Source organism: Clytia hemisphaerica, unplaced genomic scaffold, assembly GCF_902728285.1.
Source record: "Clytia hemisphaerica strain Z4C2 unplaced genomic scaffold, Clytia hemisphaerica genome assembly, whole genome shotgun sequence".
NCBI classification, from domain to species: Eukaryota; Metazoa; Cnidaria; class Hydrozoa; order Leptothecata; family Clytiidae; genus Clytia; species Clytia hemisphaerica.
Genome location: NW_027103788.1, coordinates 97443 through 120953, shown reverse-complemented (window position 1 = coordinate 120953; position 23511 = coordinate 97443). Strand labels below are relative to the sequence as shown.

The 23511-nt window shown below is 34.6% G+C and overlaps 2 protein-coding genes across 2 annotated transcripts; one reads left to right on the top strand and one right to left on the bottom strand.

The window, feature by feature from the left end:
* Positions 1 to 7688: 7688 nt before the first annotated feature.
* LOC136806229 (uncharacterized) lies at positions 7689 to 13266 on the bottom strand. Its single transcript, XM_067062788.1, has 3 exons — positions 12396 to 13266; positions 10459 to 10530; positions 7689 to 10227 (listed from the first exon to the last, which is right to left on the bottom strand). Exons 1-3 carry the CDS (start codon positions 12837 to 12839, stop codon positions 8044 to 8046), a joined length of 2700 nt encoding a protein of 899 aa, XP_066918889.1. The 5' UTR covers positions 12840 to 13266; the 3' UTR covers positions 7689 to 8043.
* A 2-nt stretch (positions 13267 to 13268) lies between these two features.
* On the top strand, positions 13269 to 22406 carry LOC136806230 (uncharacterized). The gene is made up of 9 exons (XM_067062789.1): positions 13269 to 13358; positions 14043 to 14152; positions 14351 to 14866; positions 16223 to 16370; positions 16698 to 16823; positions 17071 to 17249; positions 17793 to 17949; positions 19324 to 19421; positions 21307 to 22406. Exons 1-9 carry the CDS (start codon positions 13298 to 13300, stop codon positions 21613 to 21615), a joined length of 1704 nt encoding a protein of 567 aa, XP_066918890.1. The 5' UTR covers positions 13269 to 13297; the 3' UTR covers positions 21616 to 22406.
* The last annotated feature ends 1105 nt before the right edge of the window (positions 22407 to 23511 follow it).

Sequence of the window (23511 nt, the reverse complement as noted above, 5' to 3'; positions counted from 1 at the left end):
AAGATTCTCATCCAATTCCAATAATCTGGAACAGGTACAATAATTTGATTATTCTTCAAGGCATGGGATACGTGATTGTTAGTGAGAATGATATGCAAGCTTGAGGCTAGGAATGTGGTACGGTAGATAGAAACTTCTAATGAAATTTGCACGCATAAGTTGATACCACTTTCCTGATTCATCTTAATTGATTGAACGATTGGAATTCATTTTCAATTTTTGCTTGATCGCCGAATGCTTTGATTCTTTTCCCTGCATAGCCTATTTTGTAAGCTTTCAAGAGTAGATTGGTGTGGTATGGAATATTATAACCCATTGTCCAAACAGTGATATTGCAATGGGCTGGAAGAAATGGCCCGTAAATGTTAAAATATTGGGTGCACAATCTTTCAACGACATTTGGGTAATCAATATTGGTGATATCGACTCTGTTGATTTGAGAGCCAATATCTCTCATTAGTTTTTTTTAATTTTTTATAATGTAGCTCGCCTAACAACTTCTGCCTCACTTTCATTGCTTCCTGCAAGCACATCAACCAAGCGATATCCATGCCGAGCAAGGCAGATGGCTTGTGATCCAATGAGACGTAACGATATGGATTTCATTTGTGTTGCAGGCTTATCAAAATGCTCCCTCAGTGACTTTGCAACTTGTTTCAAGACACATCCATTGTTAGATTTTGGCAGAGTGAGAACCTTTTCAACTTCATCAAATAAATTTCTTCTAACAGATTCTATGTAGACAACATTGAGAAAATACTGCCAGCTATTAATTTCCAAATGCAAAGGATCTGACGGTCTTTGACGATCCGCATAAATTTCAATGCGGGGTTGGCCAAGTTGACGTAAACCCTGACTAGCCATGAACTCTAGCTGCTTATCGTGTTTGGAACTTCCTGAAAGATTCTTAGACAGTGTCTTCTTGAAATCCTCTAGTTTCCTGATTTCTGATTTTCGAGACTCTTCGGTTGGGATTTGCCAATCTCCTTTTGCATAGCCAATGCTGCCACCAATCTTGGTCAAATCTCCTTTATGGACGTGTGCGAATGGAGATGGATAGGTTGCACCAGCTGGGAGAACATTGTTGGCCCAAATTTGCCAAGCATGATTGGCAGATGGTTGGAATTCTACGGTAACCTTTTCTCCGTCAATGGTTACAGTGTTACTCTCAATGAGCAGCATCTAATATACAGGTACGAGCCGGGAAGTATCTTATCCATTTGGTGGACTAACTTTCTTGGGGTTTTTCTTGTTCCTTATGGTAATAAGAATATTTTAAGCTACTGGGCCACCTGGATTTCTCACCTGGGTATCCATAATGGCGGATTTTTGGTCATGTGACCCCCGTAGGCAAAACTGAAAATTCTTCCAACCCAAATATAGGCATATCATATATCAATCGATCGGAAATTTGATACTGATTAATTTTGAGATACAAAGTTGGGTCTGAAAACTTTCCTATCTCGAGATATAAATCACTTTCGTTTTCTCAGGTTTGCTGCAGTTGTAGGCGGACTTTCATGGAGTGAGGCAATTCTTTTAGTCATATCTCAAGAAATATGCTTTTAAACATATCAAAACTTTATGTGCTCCTAGAAAAGGCATTAAAAATTGTTTGTGCAAATTTTCAAAAATTTTGCAGTAAAAATGTGTATTTTACAGACCAGAGTACAATTTTTTTACCGTCGAAAAAAGATCTTTTTCTCTCAAAATTGGTCTTTTTGTCTGAAATGAATTAGTAAAATGATGCTTAATAAGGTTTAGAGCCACTCGATTCCTCATATTATACTCAGAGAGATACCTGGGGAATATATAAGGGCTAAATGTGTCTGGTCAGCACTTTACAAGCATGTTTTTTTGGTAAGATTTGATCCAAAAAACGGTAAAACTTACAAGCTATTACTCAAATATTTGACAAAGTCTCTCATTGTATCTCGACATTAAACAAAGTTGAACCCTATTCTTTAGTTTGACACATGCAAAGAATCAAGAATACATGTAAATCGATGTGTGTATTTTACAGACCAGAATTAAGTACTTCTAGGTGGTTATATTGCCCTACAATGTTTAGACTTACCACGGAAAAACTCGAGCTGGAGAATTTTACTGAGTAAAATCCGTCAAGATCCTCTAATTCCTATATCTTTATTATTCGTGTATGTAACGAGAAATCTGTGTAGCCTGTCTTTGAGACTTCGGGAAGTGCTTAGAACTTCCAGAACTGCGTAGCTACATACAGACCATCATCGGACCTATTTTCAATATACTACATTGAAAGCTAATTCCCCGTAATTTCAATGTACAGCATTGAAATATTATTAAGACCACTAAGCCATGATAGCTTTGTATGCGCCAGACGTCAGACTTTGAATTATTTTCCTAAAAAAGAACAAAGCCCCAAAGTTTTTATTTCTTGCAAGCTTGCTAGACACTAGCACAGATTTGTCGCACAGTCACTGAACGGCATGTAGAGTTTCTGTCCACCCTACGACCATCACATGGTATGGGTTGGCCCTAGCAAAGTAGCATTTACTTTTCATTAAGTGAAACACAGCACCGAGTTGGAGTTAGTCCTGATCTCCTAGACGACGGTCAATACTTGGTACACTACTGCGCCTTCACATGGGATAAATCATAACTGGACGTCTATCTTCCATTGTGTCTTTAAAGCGAGCTTCGTTGCCGCCTGTATTTTTAAATTGGTATAAAAAATCCGTTGATATTCCGTCACAATGCTATTTCGTTGAATTACTTAGGTAAAATGATTGATAGATAGCTTGATAGTTTGAAAATCTATATATTAATATGCTAAAACGTGTGTGTTTACAACGTTTTATAAAAAGTTTTCGAAAATCTAACAAAGCTCTACAAAGCCTCCTCTTCATGGCGTTGAACTTTTTTCTCCTTTCTTTTATAAAATCAAAATCTTATCATCAATCAGCAGCTGTCTTTCTTCCGTTGGGTTTTTTTTACGGCAGGTACAAAATGCATAAAACATAATGCATATTGCATAATGCATAATAGTATTTTGTAATTTACAGAACGATTTTACAATTTCTAAAACTCTCCTTTGTAGAGGCTTAAACCGCGAAAACCTCTTTAGAAGAGTTTCTTAAGTAAACATTCCAATCAGAGGGGATTTCCCCAGACATGATATTTACTTTTCGAATCCGAACGAAAGAGAAAACATTCGAATCATAACAACAAAGGGTTTTCCGTCAGCATAAATAATAATAAGAAGCAACAGATCAGAAAGGTTTCCCCCCTTCTTCTTTCTCAAAAAAAGGTAAACACATAACATTCGAATGTAAAAAGATTTGAAGTCTATTTTTTTATCTAGCTTTCGCATGAAGCTCTTTAATTTATATTGGCTTATCTAACAAAAAGCATTCACATGGTTAATGATTTGTAAGAGGGAAAACCCGTTGAACTTTATTAGCAATTGTTCGAAAAAGATCTCCTGTGAAAACCCAGAATAAAGATCTTGCTATAAAATTTACATTTTAGAGTAAGAAAAGTAACATACGGAGGAGATATTTTCGTGTTTTTTCTACACTATACTACGTTCTGTAAAATACAACTATGAAAATCAAAATGGCAAAAGAACGAGAAAAATAAACCCCTATTGCACGAGGTATTATGTAATAATTGGTTTATCGCAAGACTTGAAAAATCTACTTTCTTTTTTTATTTCTTAAAGAAATTGACGTCAAAAAATGAAGCTGTTGCATTGATCAGTGCAATAAATGAAGCGCAACAGTGCAAATAAAACAAACAGTGCAATAAATGAAAATATGACGTTTATGCACTGTAATGTAACCAATCAGATTGCAGATATTTCACATGTCATGCGATAATATGCATTATGCAATATGCATTATGTTTTATGCATTTTGTACCCGTCGGTTTTTTTAGATGTATAGTGATTTGCTGGATTGGGACACGCAGCGTGCGACGCTGCGCATACGGCTAGTTACTCTCAAGTCACAAAATAATTATTTTCAATTTTTTTTATACGCTGAAATGGAGAATTTCAACTGCGTGTATACTTTTGAATCACTTTTGTCATTCCAATAGCATACCGTAGCGAATCTAAAAATAGACATTGATTTTTCTGTTTGACCGAAATTCAATCCCGTCAACCTTTGCGTCAATTATGCTTGCCCGCAAATTACACTCAGTTACAAAGAAAAAGTAATAAATTTCACGACTCTCGAATTAAAACAAAAAAGGATTGTGGGATTGAATTTCGGTCAAATGAGAGGGACAAGCTGGAGTTTTTACAAGCTCATATTTGATTTGGTTGGTCGTTAAGATGTAATAAAAGAATCTTATTACTTTTTCTAAAGAAAGCGTCATCTCTATCACTTTAAATGACCAATTAGTGAAGTATCTTGTAAAAACTCCAAGGCATCTCAAATGAGAGAAGTAATAATCGTGACGTTTGCACCACGACGCGCTATTAGTTTTTTTATTGACTTGAAAAAAAAAAGTATGCCACACTGCAAAAACCCAAATCAAAAGTAAAATATTACTTTACTTCTAGCTAGCTGTTTTTGCTTGTGACTTCTAGCTACTTAGTTACAAAATGCTTCTAGGTAGTAAAATTTTACTTTTCATCATTTATGATGGAATATATTCAGATAATATTGCTTCTCAAAAGTTACTTAATACTTGGTCAAGATCTGGCTAACTCCTCTCGGGAGCGATAGAGCCAGGTCACCCTTTTTCTCTTACAACGTTGGCCAGAAAAGATTTTTCAGAGGGAATTTTATTTGGCGAATCAGCAAGAAAATTAATTTCGCGGACGATGTGTTGCAAGGCTCAAAATCAAGGTGAAAATTCTCTCTTTTGTGACCAAAATAGTGTAACTTGAATAAAAGTTTGAGAAAACTTAAATTTGATAGATGGGTTGGCAAAATAAATCTTTGTTTGGAACTTAATTGAGCGTAAAATTTGCCATATCAGCCGAAAGTTCTATTTTTAATGTATTCAATACTTACTCTAGGGGCTGAGTTAGGTCCCGTATGCGCATCGGCGTATAGTCATTTTTTCTTTTGATCGTGAAAGTATAGTCCTTGAAGAGTCAAAAAACGTGTGTGGCGTTATTTGGACCAGGCACAAATTTCCATAATGGCGGATTTTAGATTTTCAACCCTTTTTAGCCCTCTTGCTTGAAAAAATATTTTTTTTGACTTTAAACATAGACATATTATATACCAATCGATCACAAATTTTATGCTGATTAAGAAGAAGGTCAGAATCATGGTGTGAAAATTTCGTTATCTGGAGATATGAAGCACTTTCGATTTCGATTTTTTGAAATGACTACTTTTGATTCCAGATTTGCGTGGCCGTAACATTTGATTGGCTTACTTAATTTACTTGAAATTTTCGGAGGGTCTTGCCTACCGTTCAAACAATAAAATTCAGGAAAAGTTTTTTTTCTACATGAATTTCGAAATCCATAATGGTGGATTCAAAATTTTCTTTCGTCACATGGGCTCTTAGGCTCTGCTAGCCTAAGAAAAATATTTTTTGAGCTTAAAACCCTGCATATTATATACCAATCGATCAGAAATTTTATGCTGATTAAGAAAAAGGTCAGAACCATGGTCTGAAAATTTCGTTATCAAGAGATACGAAGTACTTACGTTTTCTAAGTTTTGAAAACGAAAGTACTTCATGGCTCGAGATAGCAAAATTTTCAGACCATGGTTCTGACCTTTTTCTTAATCAGCATAAAATTTCTGATCGATTGGTATATAATATGCAGGGTTTTAAGCTCAAAAAATATTTTTCTTATGCTAGCAGAGCCTAAGAGCCCATGTGACGAAAGAAAATTTTGAATCCGCCATTATGGATTTCGAAATTCATGTAGAAAAAAGCTTTTCCTGAATTTTATTGTTTGAACGGTAGGCAAGACCCTCCGAAAGTTTCAAGTAAATTAAGTAAGCCAATCAAATGTTACGGCCGCGCAAATCTGGAACCAAAAGTAGTCATTTCAAAAAATCGAAATCGAAAGTGCTTCATATCTCCAGATAACGGAATTTTCACACCATGATTCTGACCTTTTTCTTAATCAGCATAAAATTTGTGATCGATTGGTATATAATATGTCTATGTTTGAAGTCAACAAAAATATTTTTTCAAGCAAGAGGGCTAAAAAGGGTTGAAAATCTAAAATCCGCCATTATGGAAATTTGTGCCTGATCCAAATAACGCCACACACGTTTTTTGACTCTTCAAGGACTATAATTTCATGATCAAAAGAAAAAATGACTATACGCCGATGCGCATACGGGACCTAACTCAGCCCCTAGAGTAACTCGAAATTATTGGCTTTTATAGCGTGAGAAATAACTCCCCAGACCTTCCTATTAGGACCCCCGTTCATCATTTTTGTTAAAAATTTCCCGTTTCTAGGGAAATTTTTCTTAAAATGGCTTTTTCGGGCGGCGGATGCGGATGATAGAAGGATATTTGAAAGCGGTCGCGCGCTTTATTAGCGCGCAATCCTAATGGGAACTCGTGAGATTGTATCTCAAACGCTAAATAACTCATTGTGGTTCACATTTGTGTTGATTGGGAAAGTCCCCAAGAAATTCCCCTTTTCTCATAAACAATGAGAGAAAGGGATATAGCTTTTTTAGAGAAAAGATTTGTTTTATTATAAGCATATTGTATTTAAAAGATCAGTAGCTACTTGGTAGTTCTTTTAAAGAAGACGATGGGTATATTTTTTATAAGCACCTAATCTATAAGAATTAAATCAACGACTCATGATTGAAGGCAACACACCTTTCGGTAATTAGTTCTTTCAAAGTAAACCATGGATGACAGAGAAATGATGAGCTATTTATTTTTGTTATAAGCACCTAATTTATGAGAATTAACTTGGCAACTCTTTAATTTATAAGCTCAGTATACCTACCTTTCGGTGATTAGTTCTTTCAAAAGTAAACATGAAGCCATCATTGTAGAATAAAATATCGTCATGATGTCGGTCATGCTTATTTTTTTTATTTACTTTATAAGAATCAAATCAATAACTCTCGATTGAAGGCAATATACCTTTCGGTAATTAGTTGTTACAAAGTAAACAATGGATGGCGAAAAAGATGAGCATATTTATTTTTCTTGTAAGCACTTACTTTATAAGAATCAAATCAATGACTCTCGATTGAAGGCATTATACCTTTCGGTAATTAGTTCTTACAAAGTAAACAATAGATGGCGAAGAAGATAAGCATATTTATTTTTCTTATAAGCATCTATTTTATAAGAATCAAATCAATAACTCTCGATTGAAGGCAATATACCTTTCGGTAATTAGTTCTTACAAAGTAAACAATGGATGGCGAAGAAGATGAGCATATCTATTTTTCTTGTAAGCATTTACTTTATAAGAATCAAATCAATAACTCTCGATTGAAGACATTATATGTTTTGGTAATTAGTTTTTACAAAGTAAACAACGGATGGCGAAGAAGATGAGCATATTTTCTTATAAGCACCTACTTTGTAGAAATAAAATCAATAGCTCTAGATTGAAGGCAATACAATTTTCGGTCATTAGTTTTAACAAAGTAAGTAATGGATTGGACACAAAATGAGAAAAGAGAATAGTTATTTTTTATAAGCACCTTTTATTAAGAAATAAATCAAAAAAGTAATAACTTGAAAGATTTGGCTTTTGGTAATGAGAACTTGCAAGAGCTTAACCAGAAATATGTTGTTATTTATATGAAGCCTATTGTATAAAATATTGCAATCTGATAAGCATTTTTCACGCTTATAAAAGGGAAATTTTTAGTCGCATTTTTGCGAATCTTGTTTAAAGTTCTAAAAGACCCCCTGCAATTTATCACAAAAGAGAAAGGTTTCGTACTTAACTAAAACAAAAGCCTGTGTGAATGAGGGTGAAAAAATAAAGAAAGCTCAAACATAAAATATAGAGAATGTTTTTGCTATATTATTATACGTTCTCTATTTTTTGAAATATCTAAATTAATACTGAAAAATAAATTGGCAAACTTTATCCTAATGAAGGTCTATAGGATTCTCTCCCTCTATAGATTCTAAAACAATATCTTTCAATGAATACTTTGGTTGTGCATAAGGATTACCATTAGAGTCAACCTTCAGATGCACCACATTGTAGTCCAATAGTGAATCATAAGATAGAAAATGGATCTCATCTGTGGGATCAACATTGTATGCATGGAACACTTCAGAATAATGCAATGTTCGATAAAGCTTCACCTTAAAGTAAATTAAATCGTGGATAACATATATTGAACAAACTTGACCAAACATTGGTAGATTCGATTCTGTAACACCAACTGCCAATATTGCATTACTATTATACTTTGTTCCAAAACGTACCAACCAACTCACTTTAAATAGTTCATCAAATGCAATACCAGGCAAAAGTCCGAATTCGTCAAAATTACGACGAAGGGAGAGGCGTTCTTCATCAGACAACTTGGAGACTACGCCATAATCTTTTTCTCTATCGAACAAAGGATGGGATACAGCGGTTTCTTTTGAATCTCCAAAGTTACTTGTCTCTAAGTACTGGTAACGTTTAGCTAGAGATAACGGCAGATTTTTGAAATTTTGCACACGAGCGATAGACTTGAAGTAATTATGGGCGGCTTCAAAGCTATAGCAGGAATACCTCATCGGTGGACCAAACATTTTAATAGTATCGACTATATGAAGTAGATAATGATGTTTAGGTACAAGGTTGCATGTAGGAAACAACTCCTTGAATTTGATGTAATGATTCTCTAACTTTTGGTTTAGTTCTGTGATGGTATCCTTTCTAATAACTGATGAACATAAGATCTGCATTATTTCAACAAGCTGAGTAATAAATTTGAATTGTTCGTCATCTACATCAATCAAGGGCTCAAGAACAAATGAAGATATGCGTAAAAACAACCTTGCTTGGTCAGCTTTGAATTTCAATTTGTATTTTTCATCGCCAGTAAAACATGTATCCTTGATTTTATGAGGTTTTGACCCAACCTCAGTATATCCAAAGCTGTGGTTTATAAGTGATGCATTTATATTATCTAAAGTTGTAAGCTTTGCTGTCTTAATAAAGTATTCAATTACCAACCTCAATTCATATTGGACGACACCCTCAAATGCAATGTGCATGATGTCTTGCGGAAGTTGTGTAATAATGTTGAAACCTGGTATCTTCATCAAGATGCTTCTTTTATTTATGCCATAAGCAACACTTAGATCTCTTCTTGATTCCTCTGTAGGTGCATTTTCAATTTCATAGCAATCTTGTTTATGAAGTGTTTCTGTTCTAGGTGTAAAGTCTGTCAATTTGAATTTGCTTTGTAATTCATCGAAATTACAATAGCAATGACGGCATTTTTGGTATGAAGTCCCTACACCTTCTTTGAATCCTGCCCATAAATGTTGTCCTGGGGTGTCTCCTAAGCACACTAACACTTTACCATGAATTATTTTATTCTGTCCGTTTTCAAATTCCATTTCAAAGCCATTATGTAACAAAAGCAACTCGTCAATTACAGGTTCAAGAATTTTTTCGATACCATATTTCTTAACCAGAGATGCATTTGCTATTGCAAGAAGTTTTACTGCACAATGACGGGATCTGTATTGTGGGGGAAGGTTTGCAATACAGTAGTAGTACATATCAATTTTGTGTTCTCCTGCAGAACTACTTAATGGGTTGCAAACCTCCAGCTCATCATGATACAATATTAGCACCAGGGCTTTTGGGTGTTCAGCAAAGTAAGGATCGTTTTTATAGATAGAGCCATCAAAGAAATCGTAATAACAACCATCTCTGGAGCTACTTGGTTTTTTGCATAGCAATTTTTCTAATTTTCCATTTCTTAGAATTTGGGATAGACTTTCTAGCAAAGGGATGTACATGAATGTTTCTTCTTTTTCAGTTATAACATGTTCTGATTTCTGTTTTTTTCGAACTAAAATTGACCCAAGTTTAATTTTCTGTGGTTCAACATAAGGAAAGTTTGCTTTCACATAGGATTTATGCTGTGCTTCAGTAGATAAACCATCAAATACATTCCCAACGTCATCGAATATCTCTGCAATGGATTCAGCTGTAACAGGTTCGTTTGAATTGATTCTGTCAGCAATTTCTTGTTTCACAATATCCACATATTGGTCAATTAAACAAGTTGTATTATTCGTAATTCTGTCCATTGTTGCCTGTAATAACATGAACAGAAATCCGAAATTAATTTTCACATTTTTAATCCTGTTCACAAAAAAGCGTGCAGTAAAAATCGTAACTGTTTTTGAAATTATAGATATCAAAGTACAATGAAATAAATCACAGAGTCACAGAGTGCTCGAGAAAAGTTCGAGTGAGATAAAATCGAGAAATAAAAAACTAACTTACAATTAGATATCAAAGTAAAAAAAAATTATTTATCTTACCTGTGTTAGTCGATTCCTCTCCTTTGTTTTCAATATGAACATAGCAGCACATTTTTTCAAGTGATCTTTATCCTAAAATTGAATTATGAAAATGTTGCTTAAAAAATTGTTGTTCGAAGTGGATGCTATAAAAGAGGAGGTAAATTGTTCAGGGCTTTTTCACCCAGGGGTATATACTAGGGTTGGCGGATGAGGGGTATGTGCGAACCAGACCAGCCCTTAATAAAGAGACCAAATTTCAGTGAAAGGGTGACCCTTTGAGAGTCTTTATTGGAGAATTTTCTTCCAAATTTCGAGAAATTTCCTACCCTTAGAGAGACTTTTTCACAATTTTTTCTGTCAAAATTAAAAATTTTTCCAAAAATTCGTCAGTTTTCCAACCCTTAGAGGGATTACTTTAAAATTTTCTGATTTTTGTAACCCTTAAAGAGACTTTGGAAGGTGAAAAAGCTGACCTTTAAATTAACCCTATTTGCCCTGTGCCTTTATGACCTTGTCATGCCCCCTTAAATTCTCCTGATAGGGTGTTCCAAATTTCATGAAACTTTGCACATACAAGCCCCATTATATAAAGAACAAATTCAAGGAAAAAGTTTTCTCGAATTTCCCAAAAACCTATACCAATATTGGCACCAAAATCCAGAAATCGATAAAACGGAAGATTTTAAAATTAAAAAAAGTGTAAATCAATGCTTTTGATAGAATTTTTCTTTTCCCATGAAATTTGGAACAGAAGTAGTTTGGGATGACAAAATAAGCCCGGGTTTGTAATCAATATTTTTCAAAATGGCAGTCGAAGGACCGAAAAACCAAAATTTGGTAATAGGCCTACCCTCAAAAATTGACCACGTGACCCAGGCATTTTCAAGAAATTTTTTTTATGCAATCTTGTTCTGTAGCAAATACTTTACCACTGTACAAAATTTCACCTCCATTGTAACTCAGGTTCAAATTTTATGGCCATATTGATATTGACCATATTGTACCGCTGATCAGGCAGCCGCCATCATGGCTGACATGGGCAGACTTAGTATTTTTTAAAATAAATTTTGAGAGAAGCGTCAAGAAATTTCAGGAGGTTTGGTTTAGTTGATAGATAATTCCAGAGAAAAAATCAGCACCCCCCCACAGGGCAGATAGGGTTAATAAGGTCTGCACATACCCACCACCCATTTTTGCCTAAGCACCAGGTTTTCCTCAATGTGTGAGTTTTCATCACCTGTAGTACAAATGACAGAACTTGTTGCTCGTCAATTTATAGATAAAAATTGTTAACAATAATGAACTGGACTTTAAAAAATGTTGGTTTGCCCTCACCTAATATTAAAGGTTTGCAGGACGGTCGGTCGGTCGGTCGGTCGAAAAAATATATTTTTATTGATTTTTGATTTATGAAATTTTTAATGCAGGTATTGGCTTTTGCTTTTTCTTATTTTCTAAGATAACAATAATTTTTTTGGGCCGGGAGGTCTCGAGTAGGGTCAGTTAGGTCCATAGTCATCTATGCGAGTAGCACTAGACTTGAAACAAGTAGATGGGAAATGAAGCCACTTAATTTCCCATCTATTGCCCATCTAGACCCGTGTCCAGGCTAAAAATCCCGCAATTTCGTACAATTTAACATTTTTATGGTTTCACTTTTTCTTGCCTATGCGAGATTAAAGATTCACTTCTAGCCCCTTCAAATTCAATGGTTAGGTCACAACAAACCAACATCTTTTCCAGACCTGATCCATTGAAACTAATCGAACCAAATTTTTATCGAACTAATCAAACCCGGTCAAACCTAATCGAACGATTAGAGTTTGATTAATCGTAATAATTGAACTGTCAGGGTTTTCTTATAAAATTAGTTTGACTAAAAATCAGTACGGTTAGTGTCCAACCACACAGCAAATTTTTATCTTCTTCCTATTTCTTCCCTTTTCACCACTTACATTCACAATTTCGTTAGCACAATCTTCTTCATCACTGCTGTCACTACTATCAGAGCTTGAATACAATCTTGGGATATTTAATTCCTGGTCATTTGCATCATCATCATATTCAATGTCACTCATATTATGGTCATCATCATTGTCATTTAAAAGACCGCCATGATCATCATTAGGCCCAGGAACTTCATCATCAATAGTAATATCCTGGTTCATTTCATCATTTGGATCTGCTCGAATACCTATGTTTTTGTATACCTCATTATGGTGCCTTATAACATGTCTGTAATACGAATTATAACGTTTGAATATAGAAGGGCAGCCTCCAACATTACACTTGATTGAGAAGTTCAGCTGGTTAGAATGTACCAAGTTGATATGATTCATATAACGTCGCAATGTGCGTGCTTTAAATGTATTACAAAGATTACAGCTGTATGTTTCCATATTTCAGTATAAAGTTCAAAATTTTAGAGTCAATAAAAACCTGTGGGGTAATGACGACAAGGTGGCCATTTTAGTTTTTGACGCGCGCAGCGTTTGTGGTTTTAGGCTATAGATATTAGATGTTTCAAAGCAAATCATATTTGTTCAAGATCTGGAAGAAGCTCTTTTATAAATTTTGGTGTAATGTAAACATTGAAAAATGATCAAAATCAATCTATGAAACATTATAGTTCAAATTTGGGATCTACTAATTTTCGCTGGTGATGATTATCAAATACTTTCTGAAGGTTTATGTCTGACTTGTTTTCTTATGACCATATTTGGTAATTAAATTACCCAAGACCCTTTGCGGAGTCGTCAATTTCGCGGCAAACATCAACTTGCCCGTTTGCTTCCAAGAACTTCAACGACAACGTACACGTGTGGAGAGAATTTACCATCATCATTGATCGTTGTAAATGATGGAATTGCTAGACAAAATAATAGACCAATACCCGGAGATTGGGGAATTCCTAATTGGTGAGTATCTATATACATTTTTTGGCTGACATCACTTCCATTCATTTATCTTAAATAAAATAAATCAAGACTTGAACAGACAGATAAATGAAATGTGTGTTTTCCTGCAAAAGGCAGCCTGATTGAATATGTATTCTTCTTCTGAAATTTATAAAAAATTTTCACAGGCAATTCTCTCTTTCTAGAGTGGGTGGGTACTACTCTCGGGTACCTGATAAGCCCCCCGCTAATTAATTTTTCGAAAGTTTTCCCCTGCTTATTAATATTTGGGAAAATATTTTTGATAGTTCTCTATTTTGCCCTAATTCTTCTGTATAAGCCTCCTTTTCAAAAATTTTCCACCCAGGAATTCAAATTCCAACCCCCCCCCCGCTTAAGTTTTGAGATTTTTTCTGCCCACCCCGCTTATTCCAAACCCCCTGTTTAGAAGCTACCCGAGAGTACCCTTCCAGACAAAATTATAAGATAAAATCAAGGCCACAGTCACAAATAACTTGCGTTTGTGTCATTTACAGCCCAAAATTGTGAGTCTGTTGGTCTGTTGTTTGATTTTAATTTTGATTAAGTTATAATCATAGGGCAGCACTAACCCAAAATTTTACCTTACTTGCTTACTTGAGTTCTAAACTTAAATCCTCTAGATAAAAAATTCTGAATACAGTTTATGTTTGTTCTTACGTTTAGAATCAAATTACTCCAGCCATAGTATTCTGATGTTAGAATACAAGGAACTCAAAACACTTTTGGTTGACTTTGATGCAAAGTTGAGATGTAAAGTCTGGAGACTAATTGACGTAAGAGATAATTGTTTATTCCACCGTTTATTCAATAATGAAAGGCCAGGCCTAGTCATGAGGCAAACCACGCTTCCGTGCAATAATAGCCTGATTTTTTCCCTAAAAATGCCAAATCTTCACTGATTTGCATTTTGTTACATAGTTATTTGTTCTTCTGACCATTCATCTTAAAGAATACAATTTTCATATTTTCAGGACCATTCTAAATCATGTGATACACCACCTATAAGTGTTAAGTCTGACAACTCTCCGCTGAGTCGAGAAGTTTCAAATATCACAAGCTCTAAGCGAAAATTATCAGACAAAGAGAATCAATCTCCACCCATGAACAAAGAATTCCATTTCAACACAGCAAATCAAGGCCCTTCCACCAAACAAGACTTGCCGAGCTCCAGCCGAGACATGCCGAGCTCCAGCCAAGACATGCCAAGCTCAAGCCGTGAATTGCTAAGCCTAGTAAGACAACCTTCCATCCAAAGAATCGTGTATACATTATATAACGATAAAGAAGCAATAAACACAGAACGGGCCGGTGGGCTGACACCCAGACTTAAAGAGAGAGTCATCCGTATGCAAATCGAAACAATGACTACTGAAGCAGAACGCGCATTTCAGCGCAAACCTACCTTTACCGAAATTAAAGAAGTTGCTAAGTCCCTTGCAATACAATATCCATCATTGCAAGATAAAGACAAACCTCCTGGTTCCTTTGTAAGTTTCCTTTCATTCTTTTTCTTTTTTTCAGACATTTGATCAAAGTTTCATCCAATATCTTGCAAAACTGAAACTCGCGAATTTATAAACTGAAACTCATGAATTTTTAAACTTAAACTCTCGAATTTATATTAAAGCCACCTTAATGGAACTAATTTTTGCAGTACTTTTGAGGGTATGAAATTGGCGTTATCACAGAACTAACATGGTTTTTTGGTCATTCTTTTATTTTCCTAGGGGAAATTTTCCATGCAAATTTTATTTTGTGGTAGAACCACAAGTCGTCTTACCTAAAGTTTAGTACCGGTGTGTACCGGATTGATTCACCTATAAATAGGTTTAATTCTGAACGTAGTGAATGACCATTTTTAGTCTATGAAAAGGTTGGTAATGTGACTGAACTTTTAGTGTGATATTTATAGAAACTTGATTTTTTCTTTATTGATATGAATTTCTTTTACACGAAAGTGATTTCAAAGAACGGGAATACACTTCCATTACATCGTCAATCATAATAGAGTATTCCCTGTTCTTTGGAAACACTTTACAAAAGTGATTTCAAAGAACAGTGAATACACATCTATTTCAATGTCAATCATAATTCCTTAATTGGATTAATTTTCCCGTGGATTAATTTTCGCGTATTTTGGCCAATTTCGCAAAATTAAGTCCATGCAAAACTTTTGAAAATTTCTATGAACTGTCGCTAAAATAAAAAAAGTTTCATACCCTTGTAGTTTTTAAATTTATCTTCAGCTCTTCATCATTCAGAGTGAAAAGAATTGTTTGAACATTTCTCAAATTTCATTAAAAACTAGCATAATAAAGACTTCTACAGTCGCGAAATTTATTATCAAAACCCCTTTTCGCGAAATTTTGTCCACGCAAAATTTTTAGAACTACGCGATTTGCAAAATTTTATCCACGCGAAAAATTTAAATTCTTGATTCGTCAGGATTCGTGAAATTTTGTCCACGCGAAAATTAATCCACTTAAGGTAGTATATTCCTTGTCTTTGAAAACATTATGCAACACAGTGATTTCAAAGAACGGGTAATACACATCTTTTACATTGTCAATCATAATATTGTATTCCCCGTTCTTTGGAAACATTACACAGCAGTGATTTAATGTTACAGATGGAAAGTTGTCTTTATATGGACTTTAAATGTCGTTTGTGTTTCAAAATCATATTTTTGGAGTCACCAAAAATTCATTTCTGAGTGGTACTAAACTAAAAATATCTATTAAGTCTATTGTAAATTCCAATTTGGGACATGCTGGATAGCACCAAATCTGCAGGATTTAATCCAATCACATTAATGCATGTCTTTTTGAACATTACCATTATAGAAAACATTGTATGAAAAGATGAGAAAATGTGGTTATAATCGAACGCAAATGGAAAGAAAAGTGGTGGAAGCAAACGAGATGGAAGAAAAGATGAACGACTATGTACAACTACATTCTCGCCCAAAGAAAATAAAATTTATGCTAACAGGTAAATTAACATAGGAACACACTTAAGTTTTTTATTTTATAAAATGTTGTTGTCTCAAAGGGGGCATTGAAATTTAAAACTCATGCCTTCCCTAAATTCCTTACACCATTCAAAAGCTCTCAAGGCTTTTTTAGCAAATATGGCGGCACTGAAACAAAATTATTTGCCAGTAAGCACTCACTTTTGAATATTCTTCTACCTAGTGTGGAATCTTTTTGAAAGTTTAACACAGAGTCTGAATTTTCTCCTTGGGGAGAGAGCAGGATTTTTTGATACACTTGCATAAATAGTAATCCCTAAAGCTCTCTCCTAAACATCTTGATTTAGAATCGGAGTTAGCTCAATCAAAAGAAATCAAAGAAGAAAATAACAACGTACACCAAAATGTTTCTCCTGCCATTTCCCAGCCCAATGAAGAACTTACAACAGAAGAAAGCTTTCAGGAGGAAGCAGGTAAGTTCAAATACTTAGTTCAGAACATATGGTAGCTAGCTACCTTGCCCCATTCAAATTTTAAGAAAATAAAAGTACACTTTCTTATAAGCATACAGTTAATGTGGCAGCTCAATATTCTTAGGTAAGAGTTGATCTTGAGTATCAAATTATGCTTAACTTTATGAAAAAACCTCCCCCTAAGCTCAGGGGGGTGCTTCTCTGTCCGCCATCCGTCAAATTAATAAATTAGACCAATTTTTTTCAGTTCCAGAAATATCCAAATTTTTGTCCCTATTGGACAAAGAAATGAAGAAATCGAAACCCAATTTAACAGTTGTGAACTTGTATCTTGATAAAACATTTTCAACACGACGAGAACTATTACATGAGAAAGGTCAAGAAGAATACATAAAGATGTATCCTTGTTTTAACAGCCCTGTTATGGTAAATGTAATTTTTATTTCTGTATTATTAGCCAGAGGCAAATACACTTTTGAAAAATTTTTTACATGATAAAGAGTGTCCCAGAAAAATAACCTCCTTTGACTAAGTGGAGAAATATTATCTTGTTTTTATAAAAAGTGACAAATAGCTGTCAATTATGTTACAAAACTTTTTCTTTTTCTTAAACAATATAACTCTTAAAAGGTCCCTTGTGAATTATGAATTGCTTAATTTTGTTCGTCTTTACAACTATTTATAAAAAAACTTAATTGATTGAGTGACATAATGACAAAATTTGTTTTAATATGACAGGGACAATGAGAGAAAATGTCACTTTTTATTAACAAAAAATTTTACTTTCTCTCATAGTTGAAGTGGGTAACTTTTATGGGGTGCTCTGTAATGCTCTACTCTCAAATAATTCTTCAACAGGTACAAAGTTGCATTATAACTCAATTTCTTTCAAAAGTTAAAGCTAATTCTGTTTTCACTACAGATTATTTTGGGGCAGGCTTCAGTAATGTATTGCTTTCTCATTTTCAGCTGATTGAAGAAGTGAGAAGAGTGCTAGGCAAACCAAACAACTCTGATAACTCCTACTTGAACCACTGTGCCCAGTCATTAATTGAAAATGTTGACCAAATCATCTATTTTGGACTGGATGAAAAAAGGATTGGGATACCAAAAAAGCCATCCCAGGGTAAGCTTGAAAAATTTATTTTCTTATCAATTTTTCTTGCGAGAAATCAAAAATTAACTTCCTATATAGTTCTTCAAGAGCTTTATCATGATATAAATAGTTGAAGATGCTTTTCGACATTTTTGGACCTACCTAGAGGTCCTATAAATTAACCTTTGTCCGTTCGTTCGTCCGTCCGTCCGTTCGTTACCAGCTTTTCTCGAGATTGGCTCATTTGTTTTTTCTGATTTTTGGCACAAAGATGCAAAATGGCAATGCCCAAAATGTGACGGAGCCCGATTTCCGGAAAAAATTCATTTCCGGCCGAAAATGCCGGAAATATGCCGGAAAAACCGGTTTTTTGGTATTTTCTCGAGATTTCCAAGCACTTTTCCTTACCACCGTTTTGGACCGATAAATTCGAACTTGATTACCGCCCGGGTGTTTATTAAATTTTTTGATTTTTAAGAGGGGCGTTTATTCGAGGGGGGCGTTTAAAAGAAGGGGGTGTTTATTAAATAACTTGTATCCAGGGTCCTTTTTTTAAGGAAATGGGGACCTTATTTTGCCTTTTCGTCATACTTTGAGTACAAATCTGTTTATTTAGAGATGTAGAAATAGGTCAAAGTTACTTTGAATACTAAAATAATATAATTTTAAACGTTTATCTAAGTTTTTCTTCATATGATACTTGGTCAAAGCTACTAGTTTCGAATAAACGCCCCTCCTAGAGGGGAGGCGTTTTCCTTTCAGGAGGGGCGTTTATTCGAGGGGGCGTTAAAAAGAAGGGGGCGTTTATTCGAAGTAATACGGTATGATAAAACAACTTTTATTTGAAATGTTTTGACTTCCTTCAAGTTTTCGTACCATCATTTCTCTACATTGCATTATTTACCTTTCACATTTTTTTCTTCACAAAATTGAATTTGAAAACTCAATTTGAAAATGAGTTTTTGTTACTGAATAATGGTGGTAAAAAAGTGCAGACAGTACAGTGAACAAAAGAAATGACGTCACTTAAACAATAGATGTACGCTTTTGCTAAACCCCCTTTCCCCCTTCACTGCATACGTACTATATGGATGGCCCATATACCTTAAGGGAATCATTCTTTGAGGGAACCACTTTTTGCAGTGTCAATCTGAGATTTTTTGTGGAACTTAAATTTTTAGAATTTTAGATAACCATTTTAATGTTTTTAACTAAAAGATGCTGATTGTGATAAGATAACCAAAATTTTTTCTCATTTTGAAAGTTTTGCTGGAACTTGACTTTGCAGTTTGGGGTCAAATCTACAAAAAGTGCAAAATTTAGTTAGTTCCCTGAAGGTTATTCCATAGTTCCCTGAAGGTTATTCTCAAAATTTGATTTCTTTTTCTTTCACTTTTTATTTAGATGGAAAGCTGATGCATCTGATGAGCAACTTAAATAAAATTTTTGGAAAGCTCAAGAAAAAGAGTGTAAAGACTCAGCAAATCTTTGTTGAACTTGCTGTAAGTTGAAATAATTTTTTTAATTTAGTTTTTTAATGGTCAAAGTGAATGATATTAATTCATTAACTTGTCAAGTTGGATCATTAACGATTGGACCTAACGATTTTTTTTTGATTGTCGATGATGGATGCATTTTTGGACCTAATTCATGTTATAGCATATCAAATATTGATTATAAGTCAAGTGCTGGTTTTTTTCGGAATTCCTGAGATAAAAATCTTTCATTTAAGAGTCATTTGTCTGTAAGAATCGGCAGTTTCTAGAAATATAGGAAGTGATGTCCTCAGGTTTTCCTCAAATTCAAACCATTGAAAGATACCTTAAGTGTATTAATTTTGGCAGGGATTAAATTTGGTTTTTGGTAAAATACACCAAATTAAATACCCGCCAAAATTTTGAAAATTCACCGTCCGCCAAATTAAATACCCGCCAAAATTAACAAAGTCCTTTTAGGATAGAAATTCTATCAAAAATCAGCATTTTTTAGTTGAAAACATTAAAATTTTTGATCTACAAGCCCCCAAAATTTTCCAAACCGCCAAATTTTACAAAATTTGCCATCTGCCAAATTAAATACCCGCCAAAATTGGCACTTTGGCCGACCGCCAAATCAAGTACACGCCAAAATTAATACACCTAAGGTATTATGGATTTGAGCAATTCCTGAACAATTTTTTTCATTTCAACCAAATTCAGGATTTTACGGCATTTTCAAATTTGACATGTTTTACCCATTTTTTGGGACCATGGCTTAACACCAACTTTGTCATTGCCGAAAATCTGAATGAGACTTATTGAGATGGATTTTTTACTGAAAGTGGTAGTATCAATGGGTTACTTCAGGTTTTGGCCAAAAAAAGGTGTCGTCCGCCGGACTCTAGGTGGCTAGAAATAATTGATCAAAACCACCTTTCCAAAACGACTGATAAAAAATATCTTGAGTTTGGAGGCCCGTTCAGGGGCTCATAAAATCTATTTTAAGCATCAAAATGCAACAAAACCTTTTGTAATGTGAAATATCAATAAAATACTACAAATCTAGCAAATAATAAGCACTTTGAACGATGGTGGTTTTGGGCTATGACCACTAGAAATATGAACCAGCCACAAGGTTTACTAGGTTCTAGACCCTTTTTGGCAACCGGACAGCATTTGAAAAACTGGATCTGGAGCGTACTTTGAACAACTCGAGAGTGATGGCAAGACAAGCAAACCCTCTCAAATCCCTGAAAAAATTCATAACCATGTCAGGTATCAGGTTTGGTTTGAATTTGAGCAAAATCTGAGGATATCACTTCCTAGCCCTGCCTGATTCTTACAGACAATGGCTCTTAAGCCATATTCAAGCAGAGTCTGATTCAAGCTCCTAATTTTCCAAACCCAGCAAAAGTGATGACGTCAGACGGGGACCAGTCAAATTTTCAAAATCGATTTCATCATCCCTTTTCTGCTGCCATCTTATTACCTTTTAATTTTGGCGTGTACTTAATTTGGCGGATGGCAAATTTGTTAAAATTTGGCGGGTATTTAATTTGGCGGATCGGGAAATTTTAGGTCCTTGTAGATCAAAAATATTAATGTTTATAAATTAAAGATGCTGATTTTTCGGTAGAATTTCTACCTAAAAGTATTTTGTTAAATTTGGCGGGTATTTAATTTGACGGACGTTCAATTCTTAAAATTTTGGCGGGTATTTAATTTGGCGGATTTTACCAAAAATGGCCAAATCTGCCAAATTTAATCCCGCCAAAATTAATACACTTAAGGTATTTAGAATACATTTTAGTGACCTTTCTTAATTTTTACCCTGCTGGATAAGTTGGGTTAAACTTCAGTTTATAGCAAAATTAAAATGATCTAAATGATGACTCTGCTTTCATTTTAGGACAATGAAGATCCCGAGGAAAAAATGTCAACGTGCAAAATCTCAACTTCGTGTCCCATCCTTCTCATAGAGAAAAATAAAATTCATCTTCTACTTCACAAGAAATTGTTGTTCAGCACTGAACGTAAATGCATTATTGAAGCCTTTGTCGCGTATATCGCGTCTTACTATCTGGTCAACATGGGTTACCCATTATCTTTGGAAATTGGCTTGTCAGTCCTACAACTCATCCTTTTCAAAGATGATAACATCAGGAGCGAAATAAAGGAGGACGTGCTCAAAATCCACAAAGAGTACCAAAAATTTTGAACAGACTACTTTAGGCTTCAGGTATTATGTATTTTAAACCTTTTTGATACTTAAGCCCCTGCACTATTAGTTTTTGGTTAGGTTAGGTTACTATACCGTATTTCTTCTAATAAGCGCCGCGGCGCTTATTAAATTTTCTTGATTTAAGGTGCGGCGCTTAATAAAGGGCGGCGCTTAATAGAGGGCGGCGCTTATTTCAAAATTTGAAAATTTAGTTTTTCAAAGGGCTTCAATAGTTTCACGAAGTTGGTTAAATGTATATAGATGGTGGGTTCTTTATACTTTAAAGCTCAGACGTTGTTGTAATGACATAGAATAATGATAGATTTATGATTTTAGAGTTCGCTATTGAAGGTATAAGTTTGAATGTCTTCATTTTCAAGCCATTTTCTAATAAGCGCCGCATTTAGAGGTGCGGCGCTTATTAGAGGGCGGCGCTTATATCGAAATTTAGATTTAAGGTGCGGCGCTTATTGGAGGAAATACGGTACTCTATTTTTGGACCTACCTGGAGGTCCTATAAATTAACCTTTGTCCGTCCGTCCGTTCGTTCGTTACCAGCTTTTCTCGAGATTGGCTCATTTGTTTTTTTCTGATTTTTGGCACAAAGATGCAAAATGGCAATGCCCAAAATGTGACGGAGCCCGATTTCCGGAAAAAATTCATTTCCGGCCGAAAATGCCGGAAATATGCCGGAAAAACCGGTTTTTTGGCATTTTCTCGAGATTTCATCATTAGTTTTTTCTGATTTTTTGCACAAAGACGCGTATTAGCAATGCTCAAAAGATGGCCGAGTCCGATTTTTGAGAACAATTCTGTTCCGGCTGAAAATGCCGGAAATATGCCGGAAATCGCCGTTTTTTGCAGATTTTCATCGGACTTTTTCCTTATATTTAGTTGTTTTTTCACACAAAAACATTATTAGTAACAATACCCACCATCAAGCATGATTCAATTGTCAATAAAACTGATTTTTGAAGCCGGAACTTTCTAAAAATCGCCGGAACAGCCGATTTTCGTTAGATTGTTGTTACTTTTATCACTATTTTAGGTTTTCGTTTATGTTGCTATTTTTTAGTTAGGTTATTGCTTTTTTCATGGTTTTACATTCGAAAATTGTACACGGGTTTCGAATTAAATCTCGCACTTTTCGTGCAAATTTGCATGCGATCGAATCTAAAGCTAAGCAAAAAAACTTGTGTATTGATGAAATTAGGATCTCGGAATTTTCGAATCTGCGATTGTCCTCAAAATGCAAATAAAGATGAAAACGAATTGTAAAATCTTCTTTTAACTATATATGATAAACATATATTTGAAGCTATATCATAAACATATATTTGAAGCTATATAATACATTTATTTTAGCTATATATCATACATTTATTTTAGCTATATATCATACATTTATGTTAGCTATATATCATACACATATTTTACTAGATGTATATATTTTACGAAGAGGCAAACTAAACATTCAAATTGTATGTCGCATTTCTTCTTGCCTACAGCCTGGAGGACACTTAGAGCATTTTGATAAACTGGATGATGCTGATAAGTGGCCTGGAAGTATTGGGCGCCATTCTGATTTTTATTCTGCCCAAGCCGGACCACAGAAGGGTCTGAAGGATTTTAGTTGTTTTCGGAAGGTAAACAAGGATGGAGCAGTGTTATTTTTGCATAATTTGGTATTAAAAATCTTTTTATGTTTGTTTTTCCCTCTAAACCTTATTTTAGGTCAAAATGGCGCAAAATGACGATTTTAAACTCTAAGTGGTTTTTTTGTTATTTGGGAATTTTGGTCAAAATGGCGATTTTGCCAATAGCTTAGCAGTCTACTCTACTAAACTCAGCGTCATCAGAAATTATCAAAAAGCAAAGTTTAGCCAGGAGTAG

Excerpts from the sequence above, each read along its gene's own strand:
- LOC136806229 (XM_067062788.1), bottom strand. The coding sequence starts at position 12,839 with ATGGAAACATACAGCTGTAATCTTTGTAATACATTTAAAGCACGCACA. Across the intron at positions 10,531-12,395 it reads GTGCTAACGAAATTGTGAAT|GATAAAGATCACTTGAAAAA; the intron begins GTAAGTGGTGAA and ends ATTCAATTTTAG. Across the intron at positions 10,228-10,458 it reads AGAGGAATCGACTAACACAG|GCAACAATGGACAGAATTAC; the intron begins GTAAGATAAATA and ends ATGTTATTACAG.
- LOC136806230 (XM_067062789.1), top strand. The coding sequence starts at position 13,298 with ATGATGGAATTGCTAGACAAAATAATAGACCAATACCCGGAGATTGGG. Across the intron at positions 13,359-14,042 it reads GATTGGGGAATTCCTAATTG|AATCAAATTACTCCAGCCAT; the intron begins GTGAGTATCTAT and ends TCTTACGTTTAG. Across the intron at positions 17,950-19,323 it reads ACCAAAAAAGCCATCCCAGG|ATGGAAAGCTGATGCATCTG; the intron begins GTAAGCTTGAAA and ends CTTTTTATTTAG.